This window comes from Pongo pygmaeus, chromosome X (assembly GCF_028885625.2).
Source record: "Pongo pygmaeus isolate AG05252 chromosome X, NHGRI_mPonPyg2-v2.0_pri, whole genome shotgun sequence".
In the NCBI taxonomy this organism is placed as follows: Eukaryota; Metazoa; Chordata; class Mammalia; order Primates; family Hominidae; genus Pongo; species Pongo pygmaeus.
In genome coordinates this window covers 56,452,234-56,467,283 of record NC_072396.2, presented here as the reverse complement: position 1 = coordinate 56,467,283, position 15,050 = coordinate 56,452,234, and the positions used below count along the sequence as shown (strand labels likewise).

General features: G+C 40.3%; 1 protein-coding gene across 3 annotated transcripts in view; it reads right to left on the bottom strand.

The window, feature by feature from the left end:
* The window catches only part of RRAGB (Ras related GTP binding B), a 38,826-nt gene extending 26,107 nt beyond the window's left edge, over positions 1–12,719 (bottom strand). The window contains exons 1-5 of one of the 3 annotated variants that reach the window (XM_054470935.2): positions 12,502–12,591; positions 10,949–10,982; positions 8,004–8,103; positions 2,897–2,980; positions 926–992 (exon numbers count right to left, since the gene is read on the bottom strand). In XM_054470935.2, coding sequence (XP_054326910.1) covers positions 926–992; positions 2,897–2,980; positions 8,004–8,103; positions 10,949–10,960 — 263 coding nt within the window. In that variant the 5' untranslated portion in view covers positions 10,961–10,982; positions 12,502–12,591. Of the gene's footprint in view, positions 1–925; positions 993–2,896; positions 2,981–8,003; positions 8,104–10,948; positions 10,983–11,877 lie in introns of all 3 variants that reach the window. The other 2 variants (XM_054470933.2, XM_054470934.2) reach the window with 2 other exon arrangements.
* Positions 12,720–15,050: the final 2,331 nt, after the last annotated feature.

Here is a 15,050-nt window from a genome sequence, read left to right as displayed (position 1 = left end):
TGATCCATCTGCTAGCAGGAATGGAGTAATTTTCTTAAAGAGTATTTAGCTACTCCATTATTCTTTCAACAAATATTCACTGAGCACCCACTCTATGGCTGGCTCTATGCTAAGAGCGAGATATACTGAGCTAACAATATCTATGTATTTTGTGAGGCACTCTGCTATGCAACTTTGTATAAATTATCTTACTTAATCATCAAAACAACCCTATGAGCTGGTACCACTGCCTTCACTACTGTACAGATGAAGAAACTGTGGCTCAGAGAGTTTAAATGATTTACCCAAGATAACACAGCTAACAGAGCTGAGGTACAAACCCCAATCTGACTCCAAAACCTATGCTGCTATCCACTGTGCAGTGCACACTGCTCCTTCAGCACAGAGATGCACCATAGCCAGCATACATCCACAGTGTGTGTACATTTGTGATGGAATATGTGGTGAATACTTTGCTCATAAGAGGAAGAGCTAACTCCTACTCTTTCAAAAAGTAGGTAACTTAGCTAGAGAATGTGTGCTCAGTGTCTGATCTACAGTATTGAGACTGCCTGGAGAAAATTATTGACATATTATAACTAAGAACAAAGTAGTATGGTGTGACAGCTAAGAGTTCAGCACTGGTGTCAGGCTGCCTGAGACAGAAACCTAATTTATTCCTCCACAAAAGGGGATAATCTATCCCAAACTACAGATACCTAGATGGAGCTTGGATTAGCTCTATTTAAACATGTCACATACAGAGGGCATTTTCACAATTTCATAAAAGTCAGAGATGTTTATTGACTCAAGTGTCAATTTTAAAGTAATTTCTATCCAATCTATTACAAATGATAGTTACTCTAGGTGTATTCGCCATGCTGATATACTAGATGCCATGATTACCGACATTGGCTTCACAAACAAGTAAGCAGATGGTACTTACCCACCACAATCCCACAGGTTCAATACCAGGTTTCCCAGAAATCGAACATGAGAATGTTCTACATCAACTGGAAGACAAATATGACAAATCTAGTAATTATAGCAGGTGAAGTGAAATTCAAAATAAGCAAAGCACTAACCCACGAAATTTAGAAGGACCAAAGTGGAGTGAAATGCTCAAAGCCACAACAAGAAGGTGATTTTCAGCTGAGTAGTGTGGTTTAGTGGCAAGGTAGGCACCTAAACTACCCTGGGCTACAGAACTGGCTCTCATGTAAGTCATTTTACTTTTTAGTAGTTTAATACTTAGAGCAGAAACAATCTCCAATTATAATACTGTTAAAATTTCAACATGTAATAGATATATACCATATAATCAGTCTTCCCTGTCCCACTTGCCCCCACCAACCTCACATACACACAAAAATTAAAAAAAAAAAAAAACAGTAACAAAAACCAAACATAAAACATAACCAAATGAACTCCTGCTATTGATTTCCTTTCCAGTTAATGACCCTAACTTTTTCCCACTTTTGACTCCTCTATCCACATTCAACACATTGCTAATCCTTTGTAATCTCTCTCAAATCCATTCCTTATTTTATAACCCACCACAAACATTAAGGAAGCCCCTTATCATCTCATGTCTACACTACTACAATAGCTCCATAACTGACCTCCCCACCAAAAAGCCTTACTCAATTTTACTTCATCCTACAGGCTACTGCCAGGCTCATCTTCTTAACACTACTTTGAACATGTCACTCCCCATTCAAAACACTTTCAATGGCTCCTCCATGCCTATGCGGAGGCATTCAAGGTCCTTCACAATTTGGCTTCCAATCTACCTATACATTCCCCAATGATCCACATTAATAAAGCCTTTCACTCCAGCCCAATTTGGTTTATTCACAGTCCTCCCAAACCCCACTGCTTCCCCAACCCCCAAAATACTTTACACCAGGGGTCGCAAACTTGGTAACAGGGGCCAGGCCAGTAACCGTATATGAGCAAAGTTGGCCACATATGGAATGTAAACATCTACCCAATGAGACAGTAGAGTGAGCAGCAGTTACTCAGCTCTGGTTCATTTGCCATGCAGGAATGGGGGCTCTGGGTTACCAGATCTTTAAGTTTTTCAGCAGTAGTGTCAAATCCATCTTTTTATGAAAACTTTTACATGTTGATAACTAATTCCCATTTTTAGAAAACATCACATGGGCCAAACAACACACATCTACAGGCCTTATCTAGGATATAGGCTGCCTGTTTGCGACCTCTGAGTTACACTTCCCTCCCCTCTATTCTTTACCTACTCTGTTCATCTGCCTGGAAAGCTCTCCCCATCTTTCTTTCAAAATACATTCATCTTTCAAAAGCCATCCTAAATCCCACCTCCTCTAAAAGCCCTGCCTGGCTACCCCTACTTACCATCATCTCTCCCTCTGAATTCATTCAAACACTTATTAAGCATCTACTCTCTGCCAGGCACTAAAAATCCCAAGGAGTAATAATGAAAGATTTTATCCTGAAAATTTATCAAAGTCTAGGAATTATTATCTATACAATTTGTGATAATCACACAGTGATATTTCTCCTATGACTATCTCAAAGCTGTTGCTTAAATTGACTGCTATCTAACTTTTGTGCAATTTTATCTTCTTATAAACTACATCACAAGCTGCAGAGCATTATTTTAAAAAGCACAGGCTTTGGAATCGAACAAATCTTCATTCAAATATCAGCTCTACCTCTCTGTGTGACCTTGGGCAAGTCACTTAAGCTCTGAGTATTAGTTTCCTCTTCTATTAAAAAAAAAGGGGGGGGGGCGGGGCATAGCACTGACCTCACAGGATTACTATGAGGATTCAATGAATTATCATACATAAAGTGCCTGGCATGTAGTAGGTGCTCAAACTACTTCCCTTCTCCCCTTTACTTCCCCCTCCTTGGAAAAGGAATCATATCTTACATGTCTTTGTATTTCCAACAGAGTCTACGAGAGAGTAGGTGCTCAAACTGCTATTAATTTGAAGACTATGTATACGGTCTAGTACTAAAAAAAAATGGAAAGAAGTGCTACTGAGAAAGGGAAAGACAATAACAAAAGAAGTGACAGGAGTCAGTGACTGTTTAGACATGGGGCACATGGGATAGAAATCAGGTTTCTACTCCCATATCATAGAAATTATTCTCATCAAGTGACCAATGGCCCCATAACCAAATGCAGTGGACTTTTTAGTCCTTGTCTTACTTTCTGCAGCATGACACTGTTGACTACTCTCTTCTCAAAAAATTCTCTTCTCTTGGTCTCTGATATCATACCTACAACTTCTCTGGCAGATCCTCCCTTACAATTCCTATTCTTCTTTCTGTCCCTTAAATGTTGGAGTTCTTCAGGACTCCATCCTTGGCCACCTTCCCCAAGGCAAGCTAATCTATTCTTATTATTTTATTTGCCATTTGGACACTGACAACTCAGAAACAGGTATCTCTAGGACAGATTTCTCTCCTACCTTTCTGACATATATTACAAATCTCCATTTGAATGAACAAGTATCCCAAACTCAATGTATCCAAGTATATGTAACTCATCATTTCCCCTTTCTTCCTACAAAATCTATTCCTCTTTCAGTCTTCTCTATCTTAGTGAATTCAACCAGTTGCCTAAGCCAAAACCTCAGTTTCATCCTTCAGTCCACTTTTTTCCTCATCATTCTCCCCAAATCTACCAGGAAGTCCGGCTGACTCTATCTCTTAAATAGATCTCAAATCTATCTGCTTCTCACCATATCCACTATCATCACCCTAGCCCAAATCAAGCCCCCATCATCTCTCACCTGGTCTATTAAAATAGTTTCCTAACTTACCAACCTGTTTCTAGCCTTGCCTCCCTCCAATCTATCCTCCATATTACAGATAGAGTGATCTCTCTCCAAAATGCAGATTTTTATTCTTCTTTAAACAGAAAAAAACCATGTCTCTCCGATTGTATACACCCAGAAAAGAAAGGGCCAGAAGAATAACCTCAAAACTACTAATTGTGGTTGTCCCTAGGAAGCAGGCCTGAGAGTGAGGGAGAAAAGAGGCTTTTTACACATCTGTAATGTTTGAATTTTTCACAAGTACTACTTTTGTAATTAAAACTGAAAATTAAAAATAATAAAATATAAATCTGCTCATGTTGCTTTTCTTTTTTTTTTTTTTTTAACATTTTCCCTAATCCCTGGGACCTGTAAAATATCACTCTTCTGTTTAAAACTCTCTCTACCCTCAGTTCCTACTAACTTGGCTTACAAGACATTTTATGATCTAACCACCCACTTCCTGCTTCCCTCTTTAGTCTCATGTCTTCCATATATTGCTCTCTAGCTCTCCTAGTCTTCCTACCCTATTATCACAAGAACAACTAAAAAGAACCAAGAACAGAGCTTTGGGGAATGACACACACTTACGGGGCAGAAAGAAGAAAATACTATGATAAAGATTTTTTTTAAAGAGGGATGGGATGGTTAAAGATAATGGAAGAAAACCAGGGTAATAGAGCATTAAATAAAAGCCAAGGGAACAGAGAATTTTGAGAAGGTAGGAAATCTTGGAGCCGTCAACAGTGTTTGAGACTAAAATACTTCATAATCATTTTTATTGACAAGTTTACTGTTCCAACAAATACATTTTAGCAGCCCCCTAATAAATTAATAATATCACCATCATGTATTCTTACTTCAAATTTCAAAACACAGTAGGCTCTAAGTTTAACAAAATAAAACTGGACTATTTTCAGCAATGAGAAACCAGAAAAACACTAAAACATTAAAATCAATGCAATATTTTAAAAGTACTCTTACTACTTTTAAAGAAAATCAGCAACTACATAAAGAGGACTATCAAGTAAAAAGCAATGCACTATATATGTATTTTGAACTTGTCTATAAGTTCAGCAATAGAATGTAGGTATTTCTTTAGCAATGACAAACTAGCTAATGATGATATTCTAAAGCCTTAAGACCAACATAATATTTTAAAGTATACTTTCACTACCTGTAAGGAGATACAGTGATTACTAACAAAGTATTAGTAATAAAGGTCCTGCTTGAGATATTCTTAAGGGCAAGAGCTCTGTCCCGTTCTCTGTGCCTGCTACATAAAAAGTTCCAGAAAAGTACTTGTTGAATAAATGGTTTGCCTTAATGTATAGGGTTCATACAATTTGCAAAATTCTGTTCACAATAAGGCTGCCAGGTTATGTCAAAACTATTTCAAGCAGTTTGAATAGCTCTGAAATGTTGGTTGCAAGACTGTTCTCTGGATTCAGGGTAATAAGTCAACTCTGATCAGCTATATAAAAACAGCAACAGCAATTGGACTAGAAAAAGGTGCTTCAACAAAGTGTGCAGAATTTAAAACAGAAATAAAAATAAGTCTGCCAGGAATTGTTAGCAGAGGGTAAGCTAGATAGAATGTGGCATAAGGAATAAAGGAAGAGCATAGATTGACATTCCAGCTCTGATACTTCCTAGCTCAGTAATATTAACTTCTAAGTTGTACCTCCTTCTTTATTCTCTATAAAAATGAAGTTAATATGAGAACTAAAGTAAATAAAACAGTACACAAAAGCCTGACAAATAACAGTTGTTCAATAACCATTAGCTTCCTCTAATCTACTGAAACCATAAGGGTAACTAAGCCCAGATATTTAACTTGAAAGAAAAAAAAGTTTTAATCTATCAAATCAAGCAGAGAGAAGTTTGGACAGGTGGACTTTCCAGAGGCCAGAGCTACAGATGTCAATTATAGAGGCATGACAGGCCATGGGACACTATCCTGACCAAAACTTTTGATCAATGACTTAGATGAAAACTAGATGAGATATTCATCAAATGTACAAACTTCATGGAGTTAGGAAAGATAGCTAACGTATCAGATATTAGAGTTAGAAAAGATAGCTAATATATCAGATAAGAGAATAAGTAGCTAAAATGAAAATAGGATCCAATCCCTTTTTTTATGGATGAGGAAAAAGGGATTGGACTTGTTCTGGATTTCACAGTTAACAAACAAAGGGTACAGGAACATATCATGGGCTAAAACAAACAAAACTAAATGATTTAATAGAAGTAAGCATTTATTCTTTGGTTCAAAATATTAACTGCACAAGAGCCAGAAGGGTATGTGTTTTAATAACAACATATCTGAAAGGGAATTTGAACATATTTGAAAGAGTTTTTTAGTAAGACTCCTCATAACGAAAGTTACTCCAAAAAAGGAGGATACATGTTAGACTGTGCTAACAGCAATGTAATGTCCAGAATAAGAGATGTGATAGGCCCACTCTGCCCTGATCAGACTCCACCTGCATCTAACTCTCAGTACCATAAGAAAAATGTAAACAAGTTTGAACAAGTCCCCAAAAATGTTTCAAAATATGTCAAATGAGAAACAGATGGAAGAGCTGGACATTTTTAACTTAAGGAAGACATGATTTGTGAGGCAAGATGGCCGGGCATGGTGGCTCATACCTGTAGTCCCAGTACTTTGGGAGGCCGAGGCAGGCAGATCACCTGAGGTCAGGAGTTCGAGACCAGCTTGGCCAACATGGTAAAACTCCATCTCTACTAAAAATAAAAAAAAATTAGCTGGATGTGGCGGTACACACCTGTAGTCCCAGCTACTTGGCAGGCTGAGGCAGGAGAATGCCTTGAACCAGGAGGTGGAGGCTGCAGTAAGCTGAGATCATGCCACTGCACTCCAGCCTGGATGACAGAGCAAGACTCCATCTCCAAAAAGAAAAAAAAAAAAGATTTGTGAGGCAAGAGATGGCTAGGAAAAACTGAGACATTGACTATCCTCAAATATTTGTAGAGGCTTAAGAGAACAGAAAGAGAACAAGCTAACAGAAAAAAAAAAAAAAAAAAAAGAAATAGGCCAGGCACGGTGGCTCACACCTGTAATCCCAGCACTTTGAGAAGCTGAGGCGGGCCGATCACTTGAGGTCAGGAGTTAGAGATCAGCCTGGCCAACATGGTGAAACCTCGTCTCTGGTAAAAACACAAAAATTAGCTGGGCGTCATTGTGGGTGCCTGTAATTCCAGCTACTCGTGAGGCTGAGGCACAAGAATCACTTGAACCCAGGAGATAAGACTGCACCACTGCACTCCAAAATGGGCAACAGAGTGCAAGACTCCATCTCAAAAAATACATATATATACATTCAAGAAACAGCTTTCTAGTCAACAAAGCTGCCCCAATTATGAGAGTCTACACTTACACTCCAAGCACCATAAGAACAGAAATGAGGTTTCCTTCTCCTTTATTTCCTAGGGTCTGAAACATACTGTGTTTTTAAAATGTTGTTTTTGAAACTTCAGGAACTGTATAGAGTAGCGGGTGGCCTTTCCCTAAAAAATCAAGGACCAAGCAGAATCCAGAAATGCTTGAGTGCTGCAGAATGAAATGGCAGTACAACCCAGAGACAGAAGGGCTCTCCCAGGATCCTACATTCACTGTCCATGGCAGCCCAATTAGTACATACTAACACTCAAACTATAAAAGGCAACAACATATTCCCGAAGTCAGAACCAAAACTCTAATGAGATCATCTATGTGTATCCAGCAAAGAAGTAGCAGAGTACAGATCAAGTTAACTTCTTTCCTTCCCACCACCGTAATTTACCTTTTAACGAAGACAAGGTGTAACTATTGCTTTAAAAAATCTTAGGATATTTTACTGTTATGCTTGTTAATATCTATGGATTTCCCTTTGTATAAGAGTTAAAAACACTCTCCCTACAAGACAAACAAACAATGCTTGTTTAAGAAATAGCAGGATAAACAAAAAGTTGGACAAGGGCAATCCACTTCATAAACAACCTAGAAAGAAAAGAACCTCTCCCAAGACAGCAAGCAGCAGTAACTGGAATTAGGCCACAACTCTTTGAAAACGAATGCAAAAAGGGTAAACATGCTCCATAACAAATCCCCCAACCTCTCTGCATCCCCAAGGTACTGCAACCAAGTGTGTTATGCAGATTATTAATAGTTAAGATCACCTGACTTTACAATAAGATAAAACATCTTACTTGTTGCGCCAAGGCGACGTGTGTCTCTGGCAATATAATTTGCAAAGATAATAGACCTCATGCTGGTCTTACCAGACCCACTTTTACCCATCAACAGCACCTAAGGACAAAGTAGGGAAAAGGAAAGGAAAAGTTAGTAATCTAGAGCAAATCAAGTCTAAAGGGATCTATTCCTCTCCTGGATTTGATATTTTCCTGAACTGACAGTACCAACAACCTGGTGCGGATACTCACAACTAACTAAACTCTTCCCAACCAAGGGTGAATGCAGAGATACTTAGAATTCCAGAAGCCAGGCACTTACCTGTCACAGGACACACATCCTTTAGGTGACAGAATTACACTGAATTTATGCTATTAAGATGCACGGTTAATATGTTCAGAAACAGGTTAGAAAAATACCACGTTTAGAGGAAACTAAACCCTGTTCTATCATAACCCAATGTTTGTTAACCGAATTACCTAGCAGAAGATTGCAATATAACTGAAAGTTCTTCTTCCTTCTGCTCAAGGTCAATCTTTTCACCTCTGCCTTTGATCTCATCCCTTCCACTTCCCTCTATGCTCTTATTCCATTTATTACTGTCCCTCCTTTTTCTTTTCAAAAGCTTTCCATGGCCTGCAGGATGAAGTCCTTAGACTACATATAAGACCCTCCTTGATCTAGTCTATTTACTTCTCATCCCTCATCTCCTGTCCCACCTGGCCTGAAACTTTTAGCTTACAGCCACACTTAATTGAACTGCTGGTAGTCCCTCTGATTGCTCCCAGCCCTCTGGGAGGTCCTGCATCTGTGCCATTGTTTCATGTAGTACTCTCTGCCAGTAAACTATCCATTCTCTTTTCTTCCTTCAGCTAAATTGCAGTTATCCTTCAAGACTTGGTTCAGTAATCATTTTTGCAAGAAGATATTCTGAGTCTAATGCTCTAGGCTGACTTAAGTGTCTTACCTCTGTCCTCCCATGGCACTGTTATTTCATTGCAAAGACTATAATGCATTGCAGTTACTTATTTTGGGGGGGTCTGTCCTTCTCTCTCAGAAGACTCTGAGCTCTGGAAGGGGAGAGAGAGTCCCCTCATACCTCCAGTGCCTAACATACAACAGATGCTCAAAGTATGTACATCAAAAGAACAAGCAAGTTATCAAAACAAATATAGAAAGCAAGAGAGTATCTGACAGTGAGAACTGTCCAAGGGAAAGGGTAGCCTCATGAAGGTCTACCTTCATGCTTCATGACAGGAAGCAGCCTTCCTGTCAATGTCAGCATCTCACACAGAGAGCACTTGTCAATGATGTTGTATACTCTCGTACTAAAAGGGAATTTAGTAAAGTGACTTTTGAGAGTCCTTTCAAATCTAGAATTTATGAAATATAGTTCCAATTACCTTGCTTTCCTTTTCTTTCTTTCTTATTTTATTTTTTTCGAGACCAAGTCTCACTCTATCATCCAGGCTGGAGGGCTGTGGCATGATCTCAGCTCACTGCAACCTCCGCCTCCCGGGTTCAAGTGATTCTCATGCCTCAGCCACCCCATCTGAGCCCCCCACCTCAGCCATCCCATGCCTGGGATTATAGGCATGCACCATCATGTCTGGCTATTTTTTTTTTTTGTATATTTAGTATAGACAGGGTTTTGCCATGTTGGCCAAGCTGATCTTGAACTCCTGGCCTCAAGAGATGCAACTGCCTCATCCTCCCACAGTGCTGGGATTACAGGCATGAGCCACCGTGCCCAGCCTTACCTTGCTTTTCAAATAAAGGGAACCTATGTTCTACCTTCAATCCCAAGATAATTTATACAAATTTCTAATAACTAATATAAGGAGTATTGATTAAAATATACTACACTCAGACTTGATTTAATCTAAAAATTTAGCTATATAACTATCTCACTAAGGAAATGTCACTGCTGAGCCAGTCTAAAGTTGCTACAAAAAGTTTGCTTTTCTACTTTAAAATTTTAACTGAAAAACAATAACTCTTTATATTTAGGAGGTACAATGCAATGTTTTGATATATGTATACAATGTAGAATGATTAAATCAAGCTAATTTTTGTTCTTAATCATGTAGAAATTTCTGTATTTTTAGGCATTCTCAATGAAAGCAACTTCAGACAGGCTCATCAAGAACATTCCCTTAGCAAACTGTAGTTACAGAACTGAATTATTAGATGAAGCTAAGGCTAAATATGGTACATTTCCTTCAGTTATTAATTTATACAATGTACCTCTTTCAACTGCCTATGAAAGACTTACCAAGGCTAATCATGTTAGGTACTGATCTAAGTGTTCTACAGGCATTTACTAATTTAAACGTCACAACAATCTTATGATACAGTTAATATTATTACTACCATTTTACAATGAGGAAACTGAAGCCCCAAAAGGTTAAGAAATTAGCTTGAGCTGCACTCTTAGCAATTCTGCCTAAACCCCAACGTAGGGCACAGTACTATGACAGCACAAAGGAAGGTGTGTCCAGTTCCATCTGAAGAACTCAATAAGACCTTATAGTGGTAACATTTGAGTTAGGTTAAAAATAAATGTGCAGAGGCCTGTATGGTGTGTGGTATATGGCTTACACAAAGTGCAAATTAATTTGTAAATCTGGAGAACAATAAATTCTGTACAGCTGTGATAGGGTGCATAAGTGTGGCAGAGGGTTTGGTCAGGAACAGATTTTAAAGGGCCATGAAATCATTTGGATTTTATTCTATGGGCTTAAAGAAGTTACTAAAGGTTCTTAAGTATGTAGATGACTCAGTCAGATTTTCATATTAGAAAAATTAAATCTGATAGCATACAAGGAGAAGAGAGTCAGACAGACCACATAGAAGGCTCCTGCAATAGTCCAGAAAAGATGGTGTATATATGTCACAAAGTTCCTGAATATCAACTTCTTACCTTTACCTTCACGGTTTTGACATATCTAACACGTCTTACCTTTTTCTTCATGGCTGTATTTGGTAGCACCCACCTGCAGATATAAACCAAAAAACAGTTTCCATGATCCAATTCCCTTAGAAATTGAAATTAATGAAGTATAAATAAACATGGAGGTACAAAACAGCATGTTTAGTACAACGGCTGAGTACAGCTGTGTGTGTGAGACCTCAGATGAATAGAGGCCCCATTTTCCTAAATTATAAAACTGTGTGTGTGCTCTCTATCTCCTAATTAGCAGTTCAAGAGAGAACTCCTAGGAAGATTTATTTAGGAATACAAATGAGCCATTAAAATTCAAGATTCAATTTTTCATCATCTTAATCAAAGCAACACAGCTGCTTTAATCAAACAATATCTTCTATTTCTAAAAAAATAGAATATATTGATATCTTCTACTTGAGGACTGAGTATTGAATACCTTCTATTTATAAAAAACATTCAGCCTCTTAATTTTAAAATCTGGAAGTATCTTTTTAGTCCTTCAGCTGTCCTTCCAAGCCCTATTTCACTCATCACAGGCACAAAGTAGATGTAAGTCTCAAATTCAGGTACAAATTGGCACAGAAAGCACCCTCAAGCTCTGACCTGGAAATGCAAATCTTCTTTCTAGTCTTTCCATCCCCAACCTGGTGACAGCAAATCTCCTTTGCTTATAATTCAAAGCAACTCAGAACTGCTTTAATTAGAACACTCCCCCAGCACCACCACCAGGACTATCAGCCCCTTCCCAAGGGTTGTTTCGGCTCAGTTAGCACCAATTCGCTTTCCAGTTTATCCTGTCGTCCAAAGCATAATACCAATCAATATTAATGGTAAATCAAAGCAATTTATCATGGGGTGGGGTGGGGAGAAGTGTTCTAATTCACAATACTCTTTTCAATTTGAACACCCCCACTTCCAGGTTTGACATAATACCCTTCACCCACCCAAGCGATCCTTCCGGTTCCCCTAGTGGTGGATCCATTCTCGGCCCCAGATTTTCTTTCTCCATCGTTTTCTCAGAGTCAGATTCTTCCATTGCGCAACAAGTCCTTTCCAGTCCCTTCTAAATCTTCAGTACTCTTCAGGGTTTGTTGTTTGTTTGTTTTCTTTTTCACCCCTCAACCGCCTATTCTCATCGCCTATGGCCCTCAGGCCTGCTCTATTCTTGCCTCCGCCTTTGTCCACTGGGGGGCCGCTTTCCCCACGGTTACCTTTATCTCCCGAACCTGGCCTCAAGGCACGGCCGAGCTGGCTAGCTCTAAGGCCAAGTGATTCCGTGGTACAAAGTAAGAGTTGGAGAATGACAGGAAAAGAGAGGTGGGTTAGAGGTTCGTCCCGAGTTTGGGCCTCAGGCCCCAAGGTCTGGAAACCCAAAGGTAACTTCACCCGCAAAGAGGTGAGGACCGCGAAGGCGGAGGTGGCAGAAAGAGCTGACCCGTGCCGTAGGCACTAAGCGGTGAACGCCTCAGCTGGCTCGTGGCTTCCGAGCCCGGCCGCTCGGAGAGTCGGCCGGCAGGGGCAGAAGTTACGACCTAACCACCCGCCCTTCAGGAATCCAGGTATCTCACCGCAGCCACCCGACTGCAGGCCAGGATCACGTGGGCATCTGCCGTAAACCCGGAGTCTGTCACGTGACTGCCGCTACCAAAGGGACGAGTGGGCTGGGAAGAATACCATAGAGACTGCTCCAGGAAAGCCAGAGTGCCGTCTGTCATCGTCACGTGGCCTTGGCTCAGGCTCCGCGCCTCCGGCGGGGTAGGGCGCTGGGAGCCTCAGCCTCTTTAATGTGGGTGGGCCTGGCCCCACCCATCCGCTATGGAGAATTAAAGGAGCCGGTTGCAATTTCAGTGCCTCTGAGCTTCTCTTTTTTACTGCTGGTTACCGGTAATGGTTTTTGACTGGCAAGACCGAGCATTGTCTTTGCCTTCCTGCTTTTTATTGTTAATTCTTGCAATCGAGTTTGTAATTAAATGATTAATACATCCAAAGCACTTAGAACTGTGTCTTCCACATAGGAAGTACTGTATAAATTATCGTTATTGCTGAAACCAGGGATTCATCAGGAATTTTAACACACACATTCATCTTCCCACTTGTTTAAAACAGGAAGTGAAGGAAGTACCATAGTAAGAAGTCAATGAATAAAGTCTAGGGCTGGGAGTGGTGGGTCATGCCTTTAATCCGAGCACTTTGGGAGGCTGGGGAGGGAGGATCGCTTGAGGCCAGGAGTTCAAGACCAACCTGGCCAACATAGCGAGACCCCATTTATAAATAAGTAAAGTCTAGAATTGAGAACAGAAAGACTACTAGTAGGGATATACATACCAGGAAAAATGCCCAGAGGGGTTCAAAGATGTTGCTTCTGGAGAATGGGGTAGGGGATAGGTCGTGATATGTCAGGGGACTATTATTTTTTATCTGAAGCCCTTCTGTGCTATATATAGTTCTATAATGTATAAATGGTATATAATAATAAGATATTCATATGACATTTAATTATATTTAATATAATCAATTAATACTTAAATAATATGTTATAAATATGTTGTTATTTTTAATACATGTGTAGTTTAATTATATTATTTATAATTAATATATGATATACTACATGTATTATTTACAAGTAAGTGTGTACATATATTACTTTGATAAGAAAAAAAGGGAAGGAAGGAAGAGAAACTGCAGGAAACAGGGTACTATTATTGAAACTGCCTTTGCAAAAACTGTAACTGAGGAAATTATGACAGTGAAAGAGATCAGACCTAACCGACTCCATCTTACATCTAACCTTTAAGGTGTCCTTGTTCATTCCTGGGCATAGGCCGAACTAACCTTGGGAAGGAATTCAGTTTATAGTTTAACTCTGATACAAAATTGATAATAGCCCTTTCCCCCTCCCCGCGCCTCCCCCGCCCCGCCCACTAAAAAAAAAAACCTTCTTACCTGGGAACCAGTCGGCCTTTGCAGGACTAACAAATTAGCTACAAGATTAGAAATTACAATTTAGGGGCCATGCAGCCTCCAGCTGCAAGAGTCTGAACCTCCCCAAATTGCTCCCAGGAATAACATCACTGTTTTAAAACCTAAGATCACTGTTTGATATGCTTTGCAGACCCTGCATTCAGATGCACCAGCTTATGATACAGGAGCGGGGCAGGGAAGTGCTGGGCAGAGAAAGGTGGTTCCCTGGCTAGGGCTCCACCCTGGGGCCTGTGCCCATGTACCTAAGTGAGGATAGGCACTCCTGCCTTCCCACCCAAATGTTATATTCACCCCTAGACCTTGCCATGGGGTCGGAGCCCCACAGCCTGCCCGTCTGCATGCTCCCCGTAGAGGTTGTGAAGCAGCGGGTTGTCTGCGGCATGCCCTGCAAGGGGGATAGGGGAACTTTCCTGGTTTCACTGACAGCACCCAGACCAGTAATCTGGCCCAGCCAGTTCTGCGATCCCACCCAGGAACAGAAGATAGCAAGAAAAACTCACTTAGAGCCCCCTATGATTCCATATCCAACTTGACCAGTCAACACTCCCCACTTCCCAAGCCCCTACCCACCAAATTATTGTTAAAAATTTCAATCCTCCAAGACTGATTTGAGTAATAAAACTGCAGTCTCACCCACAGCTGGCTCTGCATGAATTACTCTTTCTCCATTGCAATTCCCCTGTCTTGATAAATCAGCTCTGTCTAGGCGGCAGGCAAGGTGAACCCGTTGGGCAGTTACACTGTCTGCTCCCACACTTTCCACTTGAAGTCCTGTGTGATTCCTTTTCTCCACAACTGCCTTGCCTCAAGAAAAAAGTTATTCTACTCTGATTAGTGATCCTTCGCTCTATCACTAGCTAATCTTTTGTCTCCTTCCAACCAACTACCCCGAAACAAGCTTCCATTCTGGCTTTCCTTGTCTGATGAAAGATCCTGAGTCCCAAACCAGGAAGTCACTTTAGATTCACTGCCCTCCATACGTGTCAATGAGACCAGGTCATGATCAGTCTATTTTCTACTACCTGCCTGCTCTTATTCTTTCTGCCGCTCCTTTTGTTCCAGCTATCATAATCTCTGGCCTAGATATCCACAATAGCCTACTAAGTGATTTTCCCACAGTGGCAGCTCCAAAGGG